This window comes from Balearica regulorum, chromosome 6, assembly GCF_011004875.1.
Source record: "Balearica regulorum gibbericeps isolate bBalReg1 chromosome 6, bBalReg1.pri, whole genome shotgun sequence".
Classification (NCBI taxonomy): Eukaryota; Metazoa; Chordata; class Aves; order Gruiformes; family Gruidae; genus Balearica; species Balearica regulorum.
In genome coordinates, this window is record NC_046189.1 from 1,621,993 (window position 1) to 1,642,186 (window position 20,194).

The following is a 20,194-nucleotide window of genomic DNA, read 5'->3' on the forward strand; positions in this document are numbered from 1 at the left end:
CTACACCTTTTATTATAAAATATGCTCTATGTCAATTCTTTGAATTTGAGACTGTTCTGCGCTGCCTGTGCTGAATTTTAATTCACCTGCTTTGGGCTACACAGCACCCAATTAAGTGTGCGTGGGGATTACGCTCTCTGAGGTCCTGATGACATGTTAGATTTGGGATAATATCTGGGGGATAAGCAACAAAATCGGAGCGAACTAAACAAACACGGTTCTTTAAATAGACTGTGTGGTGTTTCAAAACTCCGTCCTCCAGCCGAGGAAGCGAAGGAGAAATACACGGAATAGTTTTACCTGAAAATAGGGTTTTTTCCTGACAAATTGTAATACGCTGCTTTCGCCGTAACTTATTCTCGAGGTGTTTTCTCTTTTAAGGCTTTACTTTTCTATGTTCGTTCCCTTCCTGTTCCATGGAAGGATGTTTTTATTGTGGCTTTACGTATGGGACGTATCTGGTCGCGTTGGGTAATCTGTGACCCCAGATCTTTTGTTTCCTTGCCCATTTTTAAGGTGTTTCTAACCGATTCATTCTCTGTATTTGAAAGCCGCACAATTACTTGTCTGTTCCCAACAGAAAACATACTTCAGATGAACACCGTGCGGGGTATAAATTGCGTATGAATAAAATTTGTGCCGAAGCACAGTTTTTGTCGTCATGTTTTTCTTCGTCGGAAGACGGATCCTTTCAACAGCTGCGCCATAGGCTTGTATTTCATTTGCTGGTTGGTGGGGCGGACGTATGGAAAATGGATGTGTCGGCATACAGCTGGGACACGTTCCTGTTTGTTCTTTAAAGTCTTGACTGGACCATCTAGACAGTTACTGATATTCAGTATTTGGAACAAATGAAAGCTAGGAATTGAAGGATGTGGGATGAGATACCAAATGTTCACATGCCCAAAGATGACTTTTATAAGAAGTCAACTTCACAGCGTTGGAGTTTCCACTTGTATTTTAGCTGGTCCACTCTTCTAATATTGCCATCCCAGCACATAACAGATTTGCGTTCAGTCCCCTGCCATTTTATATGCAAATGCCCTATAAGATGATTCCCCCTTTGCTAATGCACTTCATGCTGCATTTTGAGCATCATCTTGAGGAGTCTGACACGGTTTTTTTAGTGCTTCCTTTATCTCTTGCTGGCATTTTTCTGTCCAAAACAGTCATGAAAAGCTCTTTATTTTTCCTTTTTTTCCCTCCCAAAAGTTTCATCAAAGAACTGTTTTGATGGCATAACTTCAAGCATTTGATCTTGAATTCATCAGCCTTCTGATTTTTGAGCCCTGCAATTAACGTTGTCAGGCTTGATCTTTTACGTGACCCAGTGGTCAAAGCCAACCGGAGGGAAATATATCTGTAGCCAGACTTAGTGAATTCAAATCAGTTTGTAAACCCTGTTTTAATTCTTCTAAAGAAATGTAGATTATTGGCCCTGGAGTAGGGGGAGCCGAGTGTATCGGTAGTTAATGGTGAGAGCGCAGGATTTGCCGGTTCAAAGGGATTAAGCCGCGGAGTTGTTAAGAGGTTGAGGAAGGGAAAAGATTGGGCCAGTTCACAAATCTCATAACTGCCAGGAGCCCTCAAGCGCCAAAGCAGATATTTCGTGTATACTCAAGAGATCAGAAAGTTTACAGAGAAAATCATCTTGCAGGAGGAATCTTGACTTAAGGCTTCATTACCTTTATAGAAACTTGATAAGCTCTGCTGTGCAAACGGGTTCGGTGCTGCCGGCTGTCATTAACCCAGAGGCGCTGGGGGTTCCCAGGAGCTCTGCTTTGACTTCCGGAGAAATTAAAATTCAGGATTTGGGTACAGCAGAAGTTTTTAAGAGAGTCTCTCAAAAGTATGATGTACACAAAGCAAGTCAGACTGTGGTCTCAGGAAATACATGCACACCCACCCTTGGCAGCCCTGAATTTTCAAAGTATTTGATGTGTTTTTAGATATGGTTTAACTCGGTGGCAGCGCTGATGTAACCAAGTTGCTCCCCAAATAAACAAACCTTCTCCTCCCCGGCGTTGGCTTTGGCCTTGGCCACTTTCTCGTGGCCTTTTTCTCGAGTTGACACTGGCTCCAGGTGATGCAGGCTCGTCTGACTCCAGGGTGAGTTGCTTCAGGGAGGTGAACCAGCAGGAAAGCATCCACCTGTTTTGGTTGTGGGGTTGGATTTTCGTATTTTCTTTCCCCCTCCCCTGGCGTACCTCCCCGAGCCAGCTCACCCTGGGCTCAGATGACTCCAAGGGTGTGGAGCTGCCCATTTCAGCAACACGCGAATACCGATAGCGTCTCAGTCCCGCCGTGATGCTCCACGCTGACCAAACAGCAACATCTCAGTTGTCTCACCATATTCCTGTATTGAATTTTTTTTTTGGGGGGGGATCCTGTAAGTTAGGTTTACCACTGGCTTGGAAGCAAGTGGTGGGAAACTTGGGGATGCGAATGATGCTCTCTGCAGTGGTGCGAATGAGTTCACAGCAGACTGTAAGTCTGTGTCTTCATTTGAGAGAAGACATTGCAGGATGATTATTATTATGTTTTAATTAAAATGATATTGACTTTCACTGCCACGAATTCAGATATCGCATAGGCTGGGATCTGTTCGTTATACGAAGAAGTCTTTGTTCCAAATATATGCTATCAAGTGACTGATTCCATTTAGGCTTCTGCAAATGCTGAACCTGCGACCCAGCCTTTGCGTTGAGTAAAAACCTACTGAAATAACATTAACCAAAACACTGTTCGCTTTTCCTTTCTCTGTTCAGCGTCTGAACCCAATCTGAAGTTACGATCCAGACTAAAGCAAAAAGTTGCTGAAAGACGGAGCAGCCCCCTCTTGCGCAGAAAAGATGGTCCGGTGGTTACTGCCCTTAAGAAGCGCCCGCTGGATGTCACAGGTACGTCGGGTAAGCAACAAATCTGCGCCGGCAGCCGCGTACTCAATGAGATATCCCTTTCCAAAATTCATTCCCCCATCCGCTTAATTGTGCAGTCTGGATCTCTCGCGTGCACCTCGATGTTGGTGAAACGGGGATGAAGTTGGGTACCCGTCTGTTGAGGCAGCGTTACCAACTCAACGAGCTTTTTTTGTAGTCTAAATCATGTGCAGACAGATGTAGATATGCCACCACAGTGCTATATTTATTTTTTTTCCCCCCAAGCATTTCTATGATCTTCGGCGATAGGTTATTGAGAAATAAAATTTCTCAAAGGTGATGCAGTTAATATCCGTGGGGAGGCCGTAGTTCGCGGCTGTCGTCCCCCAGCAGTAAATGCTTTACAGCCCCTGTTTGTTGGAGCCTTTGGGCAGACCGCCGCGGTTCCTTGTTAAGTAATTACGCCAAAGTTTTGAAACATGTAAGGCATTTTTTTTTATATATCTAGCTGGTATTTTTGACTACTTATTTGACAGCTTCCTTTCAAAAAATAATATTCTTCTGCTAGTAAAGTTTGTAAGGAGGGATCAGAGTCAAGCAGATTATAGAGATTACCATAAGGTTGATTCCTAGCACCATCTAGGGATGTCTCCGTGCAAGTACCGCTATGGGACAGCCTCTCCGGCCTTGGAAGGCACACCGTCATCGTTCAAACCAACCCAAAGTGAGCTCTCTTTGGCGAGCCGGGTGGTTTGGGGAGACCCTGGGACAGCTGTGCACCACTTTTTTTGTTCGCAGAGGGAATAGATGATTTCAGCAGCTAAGCATGAGTTGTATCAGAGCTGAAAATTGAATTTACTTCGCTCCTCATGTATTGCTGTATGTCACGAGGCTTTTAGGCTAAATCAAGCCTGTTTGGTCCCAGTAATGCCTTCAGAAATGGCAGTGGAAGCTCCAGCTTCTCACTGAGCACGGATCTGGTGAAGAAGCCAGCCTGGAGCCTGGCTGGAAAAATCTCGGAGCGGAGATGAGCGGGACGCCGGCTGTGCTCGTGCTCGGGGCTGGTCTTGGTGCCGGGTGGGGATGAAGAGAGTTTAAATGTTTGTTGGAGTTGTTACGGTAACAGGAGACTCTTGAATGGAAAAAATTTTTTAAAAGAAGTCCCGCTTCAGGGAATAGAAGTTACGTTTAATCCTTGACGAATTGATTTATCTTCACAGAGTCACAGGTTGAACGTGCCAAGTGCTTTTCCTATGCACAAGTTCTACTATGTTGTAGATAATCACATGGGCCCAGAAAAAGCACGTTGATGTGGTCCCAGAAAAAGCACGTATCTTCCATGCAATCAGGGTATTTTTTTCAAAAAAAGACTCTCTGAAGTGACTTTCCATGGAGAAGTTCAGCGTTCGGTGCTCAGCTGGGCGTTATTCAGTGCCGAGTTCTCTCGATAGCGAGATGCCTCCCCTGATGCGCAGCCAACAAAAAGCAGCAAGGCTTCTTCGTGTTGGGGTTTTTTTTTTAATCTCTTTGCTCCTTTGCTGGAGGTATTTGCAAGGATCAAAATAGTACGTACAGAACAACGCCACAAAAGAAATAATTTTTTTAAATCTCCTAAATTGTAGTAATTGACTTTTATTTCTACTGGGGCATCCTCGAGCAATTATGAGACTGCTGCACCCTGAACAATTGCAGCAGCCGGGAGATTCTTCTGGCGTTGGGCAAATCCTGTGTTTGGGGAGGAGGAAAGTTCAGAAAAAAAGTTTTAATGTTATTTATCTTCCAAAATTAAAGGAGAAACACTGGAGGCTGTGCCTTACACCAGGTGAGACACCTTCTGAGGGAAGTTTTGTTGGCTGTTGCAATTTCGTGCACTGTTTTTGTTTGTTATTGTTGCTGTATCGTTAGTGGGGAGGCTTTGATTTCAGGCTGGTCATCTCTGGGGTTCTGGTTAGTGAGTTCACAGGGACTGTGTTGATAAAATATACAACGCCGAGAGGATCTTCTGAGCGTTCAGGTGATAACAGAATTGTTTTGGCGGATTAACTCTGCCTTGGGTCTTTCCAATGAGAAAGTGTTTTACTCCCTGAGTGGAGAACACTTACCAACGGAAAAAAAAAAAGCAAAAAGAAAAAAAAAAAAAGCAGTGATTTGAAACAGATTTACTGTTTCGGACCCTGTTGAGTTTTGCCTGATTTTGGTAAAATGTGCTCAGCCATGACCATGGCCAGCTGTCCGTTCAGTCCCGTGTCACTCAGGCAGATTTAAATCTCTTCAAACGATTTAATTTGCCATCCTGGCAAAACAATCATCCTTGTGAGTCAGTGCCCTGGCAGTTTTTGGGAGCTGTCGCTCTGTGCGAAGGGCGGCCCAGGGCAGGTCACGTTTCTCCGAGGACCCGGCACGGTGCGGGCACTTCCCGGGTGATGGGGACAGCGACATCGCACGTTCCCGCTCCGGAAAAAAAAATATCTCGGTGCACCATGAGCGTGAAGGCTTGGCGGTGTATTTCCGGTAAATCCAGACGCACCAGAAGCCTGCGTGGGAAAATGTCAGCGCTGAGATGGTTCCCGGGTTGTTCCAGAGTAAAGTCTGATGCAATACGTGGCGAGAGGGTGTCGGTAGGGTTATAGGCTAAAGAGGGGGAGAGAAGCACTTCTAGAAAAATGAAGGAGGGACAATCTGACATCCTCCAGTTTGGCCTCTCCAAGCCTTCCATGTCTTTTATTATCTTCCAATTGTATTTAAAGTTATTAATACACTATAAGAGAAATCCCCATGAGGAGAAGACATAAATATGGTAAGTAGGTACTTGGACGGACCCATTTGAAAGTGTTTGTCGGTATTTTAAGAGCCCTGAGAAGATTTAGAGGGCAAAACGGAGAGGAGGGGAGGATTGCTCTCCTCCAAAACAAAACCCGAGGGCTTGTTATCTGTCTAAATACCATGGTGGAGATTGTTTGTAACACTGAAATTTGCTTTTGGATGTGTTTTTTAGACTCTGCATGCAACAGTGCTCCTGGATCTGGTCCCAGCTCTCCAAACAACAGCTCCAATAACATAAGCGCCGAGAACGGGATTGCAGGATCGGTCACGAGTATTCAAGCAGAGGTACAGAGCCCCGTTTGCAATGCTTGGGTTTCTAATCCGTTTCTTGCAGAGTTTCAGGAATTTAGGCGTACAAACCGGTGCGCACCGCACTAAAAAAAAAAAAACCAAAACCCCAAACGCAACCAAAACCTCAGAGCGTGACTTGGAGCAGACTTTGGGAATTACCTCTCGGTCTGGGCTGACAGGATGCATTATCTGTTTATTAAGTCTAGTTTGAGCCAGCTCACAAGCTGCTTGTGGTAACTTGTAGTGGTTTTGTTGTGAGGAGAGAGTAAAAATAAAGCGATTTAGAAAGGTAAAGCATAAAGAGCCAGTCAAATGCAAGGATTTTACGATTTGGGGAATCTCTTCTCATACGTTGGATATAGGGTGAATTTGTGGTGTGCTCTAGGTTTGTCTAAATATGACCAAAGCAGAACTGCATTAAAGGGAACAGGTTTAACCTTTTCCTCCCCTGCGAGGGATTCGAAAGCTTGGTGCCCGATGCCATGTGCTCGTTTCTAATCCCGTAAGCTTTCACCATCGCTCGAGGCATCTGCTGTGGATGTCGTGGGCAGGGCGTTGGGCTGGCTGAACTGGGGTTCCATTCGACACAGCAGCTCCAGCGTTCGGGGTTACTGAGCCCCCCTTTTTCTAAAGGCAGATATTGGGGTGTAGGCCATGTTGACTGGCTCCCACCGTAAGCCTTACGTGTAGAAAACCAGCGCGGTCGCATTTCTTTTTATCGGGCTTACCATTAGCTGTTCTCCCCAGGAGTACAGCGTCTGTCTGGACATCAGGACTGTAAAAAAGACTTGGGCTTGTTCTCCTCAAATTGTCATTTAGAGTTGAAAAGGACTTCTTATAGCATAAATGTAAGCCTTCGTTGCTTTCTAGTTCTGTACAGATTTCCACTTTATTTTCATTTCTAATATAGTGTAACAGCATTTAATCTAGGCAACATGCCTTCTCCTCCACCCTCTCCTCTGCCAAATTGCCCAACACACATGGCCGTCCCCTCTAGTCTACTGCAGACCTTGCAAGGTCTAAAGACAATTATTGTAAAGATTAAGACGGCGTAAGGCGGAGTCTTCACTGGACGCTGGGAGCCGAAGCTGCTCTGAAGAGATGCACACCACCCGGGGAGCAGCTTGGAGCAGACCTGGGAAAAGGTGTCTTACCAGTGAAGCTGTAGTATTCTCCTTAACCATTTTATTTTTCAAGTCAATAATTTGAGCTAATCATCCCTGACTAGACCACCAGTACCTAATAAACTAGACACAGATTATGAGGAAAAACTCTTCCAATCAACTGCTTGCGATGCAGCGACGTTGTCAGTTAAGCTGAGGCGTGAGCGGCGCAGACGATTTGAGGCGGGGGGGGGAAATCCCCGTGCGGCCAAAACCTTTCCGTGGGAGTTGTCATTACAACTGTACCGCGGTGGGTAACTCACAGTGATGCTGCTGCGTGCCGGGACAGAACCATCTTCATCTAGAATTTCAACAGGAGCAGCATTTGCTGCACCACCTCCAAACAACCTGTACGAAGAGGAGGAAGAACATCTAGTTTTCGTTTCCCTGAAAATAACGTCTAGAGGGGGTTTTTTTTCACCTGTTTATAATTTTTGGAAAATAGGAAAAATATACAAATGGTTGCGCAGTTCCAATTTTAAAACTAACAGCCCAGGACCGTGTGAGGTATGTTGGATGGTTGCCATCACAGAACAGAATGAAACATGAATCGCTGTGTGATGGCAAACAGAACACCGATAACCTGTTGCACAAACCGTTCCCCCAGCATTTCAGGCGTACTCAAAGGGCTTAGCTAGATGTCCTGATCCTTTGCATTTGTTTTTGGGGAAAAATAACTCTGCACTGTGTTCTGGCTGATCCATTTGTCTGTTTAGGTTCATTTGGGAAAAAATAACTGGGCAAGGTGGAGGTTTGGTTTCTTTAAAACCTTCTTCTTCAGCAGAAGTAGGATTACCTGATAGCCCAAGCATTGGAGAGTTCTTTGATACTAGTTGACCGGGCTTTCTCATGTTCCCACTTTTAAATATTTGGAAATATTTAAACGTTTCTGAAAAAATAATGTTGCCAACTTGAAGTGTTTCACACTTACCTTCATGTTTTATTTGAAATGAGCAATATGTCTCTTAGTGTGCCAGGTCACCTCTTGCCCCATTTCAGATACGTTAGAAGATGGTATCCGAGTTCGTTATTTAGGTTTCAGTGCTTGCCTGCAGTGGGGAAAGGCTGCAGCTCTCTGCCTCCTTTTAAAAGAGACGATATCTATTTTTAAATACTGTTTTTAAATCGAAAGGTTTTTTCCATCTCCGAAAGGTACACGATATTCGTTGCCACTGCAGTTCCTCCGAGCCTATAAAAAGTACTTGACTACAGACGAAAATTGTACGTGCTGAAATTGTTCTCTTCTGTGCAATTCGGGGAAAAAAAAAAAACCCCAACCCTGTTTGCGTACGACCCGTAGATGGGATCCGTGTATTTAAAGTGATGATAATGCTGCTAAATACCATATGCTGATAGCGCCGAGCTGCTGCGTTTCTCTCTCCGCTGTTTTTAAAACAAATCCCCAGGAGATCATTTGAGGCACAACTACGGAGTATTGATTGTTCCGAGAGAAAATGGCTGTAGTTTTGTTTCATTTGTGATATCAGTAAAATATTTCATTACTCTGCTGACAATAACCTATCTTATTCTCGATGTGGCGCGCTAACATTATGTAATTGAAATTAAAGCAAAATTGCCTGTAGTGCTCAAAATTCCTTGGAAGAAGAAGTGTGTGGGTATGCGCAATCACGTGTCCTTACCAGGTACCGCTCGACAGCAAGATGCTCCCTGCAAATATCCTCCTTCAGGGCAGCAAATTGTCAACTGAGGTCTTAAAAACCAGATTTGCCCTTTTTTACGGGAGAGCTCATCTGTAATATATTTTCAATAAGCTGGAATGACGTTAACGAGAGCACAAGAAGGCAAAAGGAAATAAGAAAAATCACTTTGCAAAGGAAATTGTGCAGAGGGTCGCATGAAAACGAGGTGATTTTGTGGAAATTTAGACACGGTCAGACAGGGGAAGTTTCACCTTGGAATCTTTGAGGGAGAAAAATAGTGGTTTATTACCCAAAGCTGGCCCAGCCCTGCAATCGAGAAAATAACCTGCAAAGTCTCATTGACTTACAACACTATGAATTTAAGTCTAAAATGTATAAAACCATTCTTCAAACCTCTGTTACGTTGCTGCAGATTGTTCCATACTACAATATTAAGTTAATCATAAGCCCTTTTTTCACGATAGCACCTGAGTTAAACAGTAGAAATTCTATAGAAAGTCTTTTTGAAATCTAAACTCTATTTTATTTAAGTTGGAAAATCACCTGCAGAGAATTCAGGGTGATCAGAACACTTGTTTCCTAACAGGAAAATCAGGCAGTTTATTGTAATTTTTATAATGGCTTTTCTAGCACGTATTTCAAATCAATCTTGTTTTGAAATTAAAGGTATTTTTACTTAAGTGTTCCCGCTTTAAATGGCCGTAAGGTAACTCAGTAAATCTCGCATTTCACCCTGAAAATCAGGAAATAGCTACATAAATGCAACCTTAAGGCTTTTTGATGAAATTTTGAAGTCTGATTTAAGCTAAAGCACACTAGTAAATAGCATAAATTGTCTGTGATTTGCTAAAGAGAACAACAGCCATTGTAATGCCTTTTTTTTTTTCTTTTTTTTTATTTAAGGTAATCTGTTATAGCTTTAAAAGGGCAAATACTTGAGAAGGACAAGTAAGCTGTTAAATCTTCTTTGCAAAAGCTTTTTGCAGTGGCGCTGCGTGAAGACTGAGCAGCAGCAGAGTGCCGGTGAGGGTGCGGGGGTGATCTTTAGTCTCCAAAAAAGATCAAATAATCAGGTCAAGGACTCTCTGTAGGGCAGCGATGTCGATGGCGGTTGCGGAGCGACATCATCCCCGTGTTGGTTATTCTGGTCTCGTCGCCCCTGCGTGGCCGCGGCGTTCGGGGCACGAGCCTAGTCTGCGCCTACTTAGGCTGGATCTGAAGCCCAGCTTAGCTCCCCCGTTCAGTATTTCCAATGTCAGCAGTGAAGTTACGCGCTCTGTACGTTTCTGCCGTGTTCGCAGCAAGCGTAGCGTGTCCGACCTGTGGATGCTCTCTTCACCAGGATAACGCTCTCGATTTTGTTTGCAGACCAGCCTGGCTCACAGACTTGTGAATCGCGAAGGCTCGGTAACGCAGCTTCCGCTCTACACGTCTCCTTCTTTGCCCAACATCACGCTAGGACTGCCTGCAACTGGTCCTTCCAGCGTAAGTGATGGGGGATGCCGCCTTTGAAACATTGCTCGCACTGATTCATCCCTTAACCCGCTGTGCCGTCAATTGTGCGTTCGCAGGGAGGATCGGCGCAGCAGGATGCGGAGAGACTTACTATCCCAACCTTACAGCAGCGGATCTCTTTATTTCCTGGCACTCACCTCACTCCCTACTTGAGCACTACAACGTTGGAAAGAGATGGGGGAACCGCACATAACCCTCTTCTGCAACACATGGTCTTACTGGAACAGCCGACGGCACAAACTCCCTTAGTCACAGGTGAGCGCTCCGTGGATCATGGGCAAAACTCAGTCCCGGCTGGGGAAAGAAAGCAAGTCACATCGGTTGGTTTTGGGGTTTTTTTATAAAGTCTGCCTCTTGTACCACAGAGATAGCGCATCACCTGTACATTCTGTAGGTGTAAAACCTTTAGGATGTGTTCGTTGATAGGTTGAGTAGTGGCGACGTTTGCAAAATCAGAGGTTGCCCACCTCATCCAGAGGTGGGGGGAAGCTGCCTTGTTGTTTTGGCAAATGAAAATAAATGGTATTTACTTCCATGCGTAAAGCATAAGTTTGTACGTCACAATGTAAAACTATGTAGTTAGCGTTCTAACCACTTTAATGTGGAGACAAAAACATCGTGTCTTATGATTACTCTTCCTGTTTATCATGGATGGTTTCTATTCTGTATACGACAGGCATGCATTTACAAAATCTCAGATTAAAATACTTAGCTTTTCATCATTATTATAAATGGCAAAAACATGGCAAACCCAACTGCATTCAAACAGATTGTATTTGTTTGTGTATGTTACATTTTCAGTATGCTAATTGCTTTGAATCACTCCCTGTGTCATATTTTCAGAATTAAGTACCTGTGGGAAAACATATTTCTATAAATAGGGTTGATTCAAAGCAATAATCCCCAGTAGGATGCATTTCTGTTTTACAGGCTGTAATGTTGGGACAAAGGATGTTCTGTTGGAGTTATAGACGTGCTGATTTGTGTTTCTTTCATTCCATTTCCAATGGAAACTCTCGAGAGGTGTCGATCACTGAAGCATTACAGCCCTGCTCACTGGTTTGGCTCGTGTCTGGTCTTACATACAAATCCCAGGAATATACGTGGGGTTGCGATAAGCTTATAAACGTGTACATATGGGGAAGCCGAAGCACACAAGTGGGGTGTTTAGCCAGCACGCTGAGCCGCGAGAGTGGTGTGTGCAGGTTCCTTCAACCTTTACATCATTTTCCATTGCCAACTTCTGCTGCGGTTGCCCAGAGCCATGACACGACTCTTCACCAGTTGCCCTTTGCCCAGGATCTGTTGATGAAGAGCTGTTGGGGAAGACATCTCCTCTTATCCTATCACCAAAATTTTCTTCCCTGTTTGTGCTGGCGTTTGCTTTAAAGCCCACGTGGGAAGAAGTGCTGTTCTGTTTCCTATTCGACCTCTCTCAAAGCTTCCCTCAGTTTACAGTGTACTGTGTTTGCTTCCAAGAGTATTCCTTCTAGTCCACCTGCTACGTGCGGTGTTTTCAGAGTGAGTACAACGTGTTATAAACCAACACTTAGGAGAAATATTCGCTATACAGCAGAGCAACAAGAAGAAACACACGTTCCAGATGCAGCAACTGAAAGAGAGCAAGCCAACACATGGTCTCAAAAGCCCTAAGTGGACTCACTGCCAAACTACAGTTAGTACTTCTAACTTCCTTGGAAGCAAAGTGGAGTCATTAGCATTCTGCTGATAGCCTTCAGCTCTGGAGATAGTCTCCTGATGGCTGCAAAATGATCCAGCGTGATGGCATGCTCTTTCTATGCAGGAAGGTAGATGTGGGGGTTTGGGGAAACCAGAGCAGAATTCCTTAGGGCCGCTGTTCCTCTTGTGATGGGTCACTCTGGGTGGTGTCCTTCACATTGATGTGTATGGTCTGAGTAGGAACAAGGCGTCTCCCCCAAAAACTTTCATGGGGGGACGTTAGTCATTCACTTGGAGGAATGGTGGTCTGCCATGGTGTCCTGTGCAAACTGTATGGGATCCCTTCCTCTCCTGTCTAACTGGAACCTTTGGGAAGAGGAACTGCTATAAGGGAGATGGACCACATCTTTCGAAATTATTCATGTGTTCTTACACGCACAGACGTGTGTGTGTGTGTATCTATACACACACATTTATAAAATAAGGTACCCTTTTACATGATCTTTTCAGAAAAGCCAAGGGTGGGAGAAACTCAAAGTCTTTCCCCAGCAAGAGGGGCTTTTAAATGAGTCAGATTCTTCCATGTAGGGCAGTTCCATGAATCGGTGGGAAAAAGAGATCGTGTCGTGGGACAGAAATGGCGAGGTGTTTCTAAAGGGCTGTATTCAGCTGGCTGCAGAATTCTGGGCAGCTTCTCCTTCTTCTCAACCAAAGGCTGAAGAAAGAGAAGATACAACTTCTCTGACCCTTGAACTGGGCAGTATTTCTGAATGGCACTGGCCGCTGCACGGTCTTTAGTTTGTTTTATACAGTGAGATAAAGCAAAAGAGTACTTTGTTCCTCAAAGTGTGGGCAGCCTTGTCTACATTAGGGAGCCCTCAGGGACACCTTTCTATCCCAAGGCATAGCGAGCAGAAGTAAAGGCTTATCCCCAACTCCTCCACCCTTGGGTTTGACTTGGTGTTGGGCTGGTCTTCGTGTCCCAGCTTTCTAAGAACTATGTGAGGGTATGTTTTTGGAGAACAGAGCAAGAACTGGCTTACCCCAAGAACAGCTAACAAGACAAGACGCTTCCTAAAGACATGCCCCGACTGGAGCTCAGTTAGGTATTTCACATGGTAGTCATCAGAGACACCGAAATTGCCAAGGGCATGTGAGTAACGCAAGTTATCCCAAAATAACCTTCTGTTTTCCTTAAGTTACTAGCATGTATACACAGGACAGTGATGGAAACAATTCTAGCTGTTTGTCATCTTGGCCTCTAACTTACCTTCTTTCTACAGAAATAATGAAGCCTGCTGGCTCCCATATTCCTGAAATGCTTCGAGGGAGTGCCTTTTTCCAACTAAAACCTGCTCAGGGGTTTAGCACATGGAAGTTTTCATCCCTAGTCATTGCTACGGGGCGGGTATAGCACAGCCAAGGGCGGCCGTGCTTCCCTACGTGGTCTAGAGTAAGAAGCAGCTTCATCATCATCCATCATCCTTCAGCGTATCCAGCGAGCGCCCGTAAGGTGTAATTGCTGGATGCTGCGGGGTGGCACAGCTTGGGTTGGTGCTTTCCCAGAAACGAACCTGGGATTACTCCCCGTACCAAGGCGAGCTGTAAGACTTTAACTTCTCCAGACTGCCGCTGTGATACTAATTCATGTCACCCACCGAGCGATGGAAGGGTCCGTAAGGTGTTGCTGATTTTAAGAAATGAAACGTTTCCCTAGGGTCTCTCCGTAAACAAGCAAAGAATTCAAGAGAGAGCAAAGTATTACTCCATCCCATGGTAATTAATTGTTATCTGTTCTCTTTGAAGGGTGCTTCAGCTGTAAATGGCGAGGTGGCTGGTTTTAACGTTATATGTCATTGTCACCATCAGCGTTACTCAACAGCCGTTTTCTCCCTTCCTTTCTTCTTCCTTTTTTTTCTTCTCTGCTGTTTTTTTTCCTCCATATTATCTTCAGACTGGTATCTTTCAGGACTGCCCCTCCATGCACAGTCTCTGGTTGGTGGAGAACGGGTCTCCCCTTCAATACACAAACTCCGGCAGCATCGCCCGCTGGGGCGCACGCAGTCTGCTCCCCTTCCCCAGAACGCCCAGGCCCTCCAGCAGTTAGTGATCCAGCAGCAGCACCAGCAGTTCTTGGAGAAACACAAACAGCAATTCCAGCAGCAGCAACTGCACATCAACAAGGTAGGCATGACGCTTTTAAAGTCTTTCTTCCTCATGTAGCATCAATACCAGCTTTAGGTGACGCTGTTTCAGAGTTTCTTGTGCAGTGATGTATGTGAGTTCGACCTCCATAGCCAGCTGGGCTTCATCCTTGAACCTCTTTTTCATGATTTTGAGAAATACCCCAACAAGGATGTGGACGTTGGATTGAGAGCAGCCCTGAGGAGAAGGACTTGGGAGTGTTGGTTGATGAAAAGCTCCACATGACCCAGCAATGTGCGCTGGCAGCCCAGAAAGCCACCTGTGCCCTGGGCTGCATCCCCAGCAGCGTGACCAGCAGGTCGAGGGAGGGGATTCTGCCCCTCTGCTCCGCTCTGGTGAGACCCCCCTGCAGTGCTGCGTCCAGCTCGGGGGTCCCCAGCACAAGAACAACATGGAGATTTTGGAGCGAGTCCAGAGGAGGCCACGAAGGTGATCCGAGGGCTGGAGCACCTCTGCTATGGAGACGGGCTGAGAGAGTTGGGGTGGTTCAGCCTGGAGAAGAGAAGGCTCCGGGGAGACCTTAGAGCCCCTTCCAGTCCCTGCAGGGGCTCCAGGAAAGCTGGAGAGGGGCTGGCTACTAGGGCAGGGAGTGACAGGCCAAGGGGAATGGCCTGAAGCTGCAGGAGGGGAGACTGAGATGAGATGTGAGGCAGAAATCCTTCCCTGTGAGGGTGCTGAGGCCCTGGCACAGGTTGCCCATAGAAGCTGTGGCTGCCCCTGGCTCCCTGGCAGTGTTCAAGGCCAGGTTGGATGGGGCTTTGGGCAACCTGGGCTAGTGGAGGGTGTCCCTGCCTGTGGCACTGGGTGGGCGGTGAGGTCCCTTCCCACCCAAACCAGTCTGGGATTCTGTGACATCCATCACCAAGGTGAGGAGCAATACCTGTGTTGCAGACGGTGGAAAGGCAGAACAGTTTGAAGTTCTGGCTTTCCAGTAATACTTGGTGAAGTTGGCATTGCTGCCGTTCATCCACATCAGGACCTTGTGTCAGTTTTGTAGCAAAAAATGTAAAATGCCATCAGGGAATATGAGGAAAATACCTGTTGTGTATAGATTCCCTTTGAAAGGGAGAAGGAGCAGTAATAGGGATTTGAGAAAAAAAATCAAAAAGCGAGGGATTTCAGACATGACAACACCAGAAAATAATTGACAATTAAGATACTCGGATTTACCGAAGCATCTTTCACTGGAATTACCTTTGGAAAGAGAAAAGCTGTTCCCGTCTCCAGGCCAGATTCTCTTAACTAAGTCCCTGTGCAAAGCATTACCGTGTCCTGCCCATTTCTTCTCCTGAAAGTGAGGACAGTATTGCTGTGCATCCTGCAGAGGTTGTTTGGAAGATTAATTAGACGAGACTCAAAAATTGCTTTGAAGAAAGCAAGCACTGTGTTTATTATCTCGCTTTCTGTAAATCACTCGGAGAACATCAGGTGAACGTTGCAGAGCACCGTTCATCAGCGTGCAGACTTTGCGGTTGCTGTGTCTCCAAAATAATCTGTTTCGGCGTCCCAATGTTACAGCTGAAGCTGGAACAGAGCTGCTTTGAGATGATTGCAGGAGTATGCGTTACAAAAATCGAAATCTCTGCTGATGTTTCAGCCCGGGGAAAGTTAAGCGCGCCTTTTCAGTGCAACGCGGCTGAGCACAAGTGGGACGATGGATGGAGCTTTGACGTTTTACCCCAGCTGAGGTTTTCTCCCAGGATTTCAGAAGGCACGGTCCATTGCTGGACTCGTGCTATAAAAAAGGCTGTCAGGGAGATCGATCATAATCCATGTGATGTTTTTCTGGCACTGCTTGGAGGCTTTCTAGCCAGTGGGAGCTCGCTTTCTTCAGGCAAATCCCGTGGTAGTTTTCGGGCTCAGGAGGACAAGTTCAATGGCAGGCGAACCTTTCAGATCGCTGCAATTTAATTTGTGGCGGAGATTTCTCCAAATATTTTCACTGTTCCAGTCCTATGAGAAAATACAACTACTGAAAGCTGGATTAAAAAAAAAACCAAACCCAAAACCCCAACAAACCACCATGCGACCCCCCCAAAACTTTGTTTATAGACTCGAGCTAGGGCAGGATGATTACACAAGTTACTGACGTCAATCATGTACTTCTGGAGAGCTGCCACCACGCACCGCGTGTGCCAGCCCTGGCCCTCGTTCAGCCCCGCACACCGGGGTGGTGGGGAGCTGCTGCTGCCGCCATCGAAATTTCCCTTACCCCCCCCCCCAAACACGCTACGTGAGCAGGGTCGTCGGACGCGGGGCGCTAGGTAGGGTTTCTTTGTTCGGAAATCAATGTCAGCTCGGCGGTTTGTTTGTTTGAGGGGTTTTTTTAAGGCTTTTCCGTTGCCAACGCTTGTGAGCGTCCAAAGACTTCGCTGTGACGTACCCGCTGAACTCATTCAAACTTTCGCTCGGACCTCCCGGGAGCAGGAGAGCGTGTGCGACCGGAGCCGAGCGAGTCCTCTCGCAGCGCTCTGAATTTCAGCTTTGTTAGAGCTGTGATCTATCGCATCCATAGCAGAGTCGGGCCGGGGTGCGGGGAGGAATGTAATTAAACTGATTGCACAGGGGCGATTTCCCCGGCTTTGATTTATATAAGCAATGAGTTAAAAATCGTTTCGGTACTAGCGCAGTATGCGTGTGGCAAATTTATCCCGTGGGATAGCGTCCAAGTGCTGACATGGAAAAAGACTTTTCCCAGATGCGCAGATATTTTAAGACCCTCGTGTGTAGGAGAGTAAGGGCACAACTAAAAATAATATCATAGATTGCTGCCTTTTAATTACTAGCAGAACTGACAGCACTGTCTGTTAAGGTTGTGTTGGATTTCCTGTAAATAATACGAGGCTGTTTTCAATTGCTTGTGATTTTTTCCAAACTTTAAGATTTTTTGGCCTTAAACCTTCCCTGTTAGGTGTCTACATCAGATGAAATTTTGGAGGAGATTGCAGCCAAAACAAGTCTTGCTGTTTCCAAGGAGGCGGCTAAGGAAAAATATGTTGTTTTGCTCCTGATTTAAAATAAGAAGAATAATCATCTAGGGGATTGGGCTGTGAAGCCTTGGTGCCGGAGGCTTTGGAGCAGGAACTTGGAATTGAACAAAGGAGGACAGGGCGGGCGGCTGGGCAGGGAAGGAGAGCGCGGAGGGATGCGTTGGGTGGGACGGGGCTCCTTGGGGAAACCAAAACCGAGGACGAGAGAGACGTGCGCGAATGAAAAGAGCGTTACTGAAGTTGCCCCCCTGAGCGCGCAGGCTAGGGCATGGGGATAGTTACGTTTCCCAAGCAAGTCTCGCTCACTTTTTCTTTTTTTCCCCGTCTTTTTGATGCATTTTTTGATCGAGTGGTATCTCCCTTAGAAGACTCTGGCTTCGTACAGAGACGGGTAAGAGCGAGGCTGCTCTCCGGTGGCGTGCTGCTTCGTTTCTTGCAGAAATCAGAGGACACACAAGGAGTGGAAGAGGGAAAGAAGGTTCCTTAGGGCTAAGGCAGCTCGACGCCGTCGCAGGGAATTGCCTTCCTCCTCTCTGCCGCAGAGCCGTGTCCGGATGAGCAGATCGGGCCACGGGGCAGCTTGCAGGGACGTGCTCACCTTCTCCGTGCCGTTTGCAGGACAGGGGACAGGGAAACGGGGCTGCTAGCTGCAGCAGTGTGCTCGCCTGTCTTAAAACATCTGAAAATCAACCGTACGGGAACAAAGCCCCCAGCCAGCGCATAGCGTGACCGCAATCTCTGCTTCGGCTGCACATTTGCCGGTGCAGAGCAGCTCCGCTCCCTGCCTGCCGTCGAGTGGTCATTAACGCGATGTGCTAATATTTGCGGGGCACTCGTGTGCTCTGGTGACGATCACGCTATAAAATCGTACATAGAAATCAACAGCTCTTTCTCCAGAACCAGGTTTTGAGAAATTAGGGAAGGTTCTGGATAAGATACTGAATAATTTCTTGCTGATTGAGCTTTGTGCAAGCTTTGGTCTGAATCAGGCACGTGCCCTAAAGAGTAAATAAAAGCTATACATTAACGTAGGTGCACGGGAGCACCGACCTGAAACTACATATGCAGCGTGCACTCGTGTTTCCCACCTTTTTGCATGTTCAACGTTCAAACCTCAGAAATGGTTTTTCCCCGTGGTCAGAGGAGCTTTGCTGGGCGAAAGGGCTTGTTTTGCCATACGGTAAATATATGCAGCGATCCCGGCATCGTTTCGTCATCAGCAATTACAATTTCTCTGCAGACTTCAGGTTCTTTTAAGATGCAGATTTTAGTCTTTTATACGAGAGAAGGAGGAGCAGCAATTTGCTGGTGGTTCTCTGTGGCATTTGGAGGTCGGCATTTGGGGTGGTATTTTTGTCGTGACGGTGAACCAGGTCAAGGAGGATGCTGTTCTCTGAGCAGACTCCAGATATTTTGAGTTAAAAGTGTTAGTTTTTCAGCCTGGTAGGTCTTGAAGCAGCAATTCCCTTTCTAAAGAGAAATACACAAGTGAGATTTCTGTAAATCCTATGCTGGAAAACTCAACTTTTTACCTTTCCGTAGTGAAGAGGAGTGTTTTGGCATCAGTCCCCTGGAGGTATAATTCAAGCAGCCTTTCTAGAACAGATAATCTCCCTTTTAGCCCTGAATTGTGCTGTTAAGCAGATTAACACTGAGCCTCTGGGGTCAAATTCTGGTGGTTCTGAGTAAACCCTATGTTTAGCACGCTCTGGAAAGTGAGGTGTTTCTCCTGCCGTGGCATATATGTGGCAACATATATATGCCAGACTATAGTGCCTCGACTTGTCTGGTGCGGCAGCATTGGGTGGATGCACTTTTATTACCGCCTAGAATTTAACCTTGCTATTTCCTGATTGTTTTTGTTTGGTTTTTTGGTACGTGTTAACTGTTTAGCCTCAAGTGACTCCTGGAGAGGCTTTTAATGTATAATGTTTAATCTGTAATGTTAGAAAAATAGAGTGCGTTAGGTTGCGTTGAACAACGTGCAGGTAGGGCTATTACCCTTTGAATAGTTTAAGGGAAGTTTTTGAAGCATCCGGACGTAACTTTGGATATAATAAGTATTGAAAAGATCTCGGGAGCTCCTCGTTCAGCACTGCCGCTACGCGTTGGCCTCTCCCCATCGTCCCTTGTCGTCTCTTGTTTCTCTTTAGTCTATAAAAGTTAAAAATTAGGATCTCCCCACTCTGCAAGGGGTACATCACGTGGAAAGAGTCGTAGCAATAGCCAGGAGAGCAGGGCTTGCGTTACCATTTCCGAGGGATTAATTCAAGCCTCCAGCAGTACATTTTCGTCTCCCAGCCCTTTTCCACATGTCCGCTCCCTGCAGATGCTCCCCCGCCTTACGCCTCTCTGCTGGTGCTCTCCTTTCTCTTGAGCATCCTAGCCGGCGTACCCACTCCGCACCGCCTGCCTCCCACCTCTCGATTCCCAGCCGCGTCCTTGCCTCAAGACCGGACGCTTTTTTTTGGATGTCTGTCTCAGGATGCTTTTAAGCTGAACTTTTGCAGTCTTTGGTTATCCTTTATTTTTTCTCATTTTTACCAAAGCTATCTCTCCAGCTATTTGGAGTCGTTCTCTCTCTGAAGAAATAAAGTGATCTGTCCTAAAGTTTGAAGACGTGTGAGGTTATGGTTTTAGCCTCCGGGACTGAGATATTCCTTCCAGCAGAGATGCCTTTTCCCACAAGACTGTTATTAATCTCATATTTGAAAGCAGTCCCCTCAGAGGCTCCAACATGTTCTCTACTTTCAGTAACCATTAACAAGAGAAATGCCACGTTCCTGTGTTGGACTCCTAAACTGGAAAAGATCTTGGGACTAGATCTAACTCAAGTTTTACCTAAAGTCATGTCCAGTTTTTGTCTCTGTCATGTTTAGTGTTGAAGGAGCTTTGCCCTTTTAATTGTGCAGGACCAGAAATTTCTTCTGTAACTGCTTGTCATCGTAGGAGAAAGATTCAGAGGTGCACAACTTTGACAAAGTTGG

The 20,194-nt window shown here is 46.0% G+C and overlaps 1 protein-coding gene across 22 annotated transcripts in view; it reads left to right on the forward strand.

Moving 5' to 3' along the window:
- The window catches only part of HDAC4 (histone deacetylase 4), a 248,648-nt gene that overhangs the window by 171,376 nt on the left and 57,078 nt on the right, over positions 1 to 20,194 (forward strand). For 8 of the 22 annotated variants that reach the window (XM_075755853.1, XM_075755854.1, XM_075755856.1 and 5 more), the window contains 5 exons: positions 2,769 to 2,909; positions 5,875 to 5,987; positions 10,186 to 10,302; positions 10,389 to 10,587; positions 13,967 to 14,196. In XM_075755853.1, coding sequence (XP_075611968.1) covers positions 2,769 to 2,909; positions 5,875 to 5,987; positions 10,186 to 10,302; positions 10,389 to 10,587; positions 13,967 to 14,196 — 800 coding nt within the window. The remainder of the gene's footprint in view (positions 1 to 2,768; positions 2,910 to 5,874; positions 5,988 to 10,185; positions 10,303 to 10,388; positions 10,588 to 13,966; positions 14,197 to 20,194) is intronic. The other 14 variants (XM_075755857.1, XM_075755862.1, XM_075755859.1 and 11 more) reach the window with 3 other exon arrangements.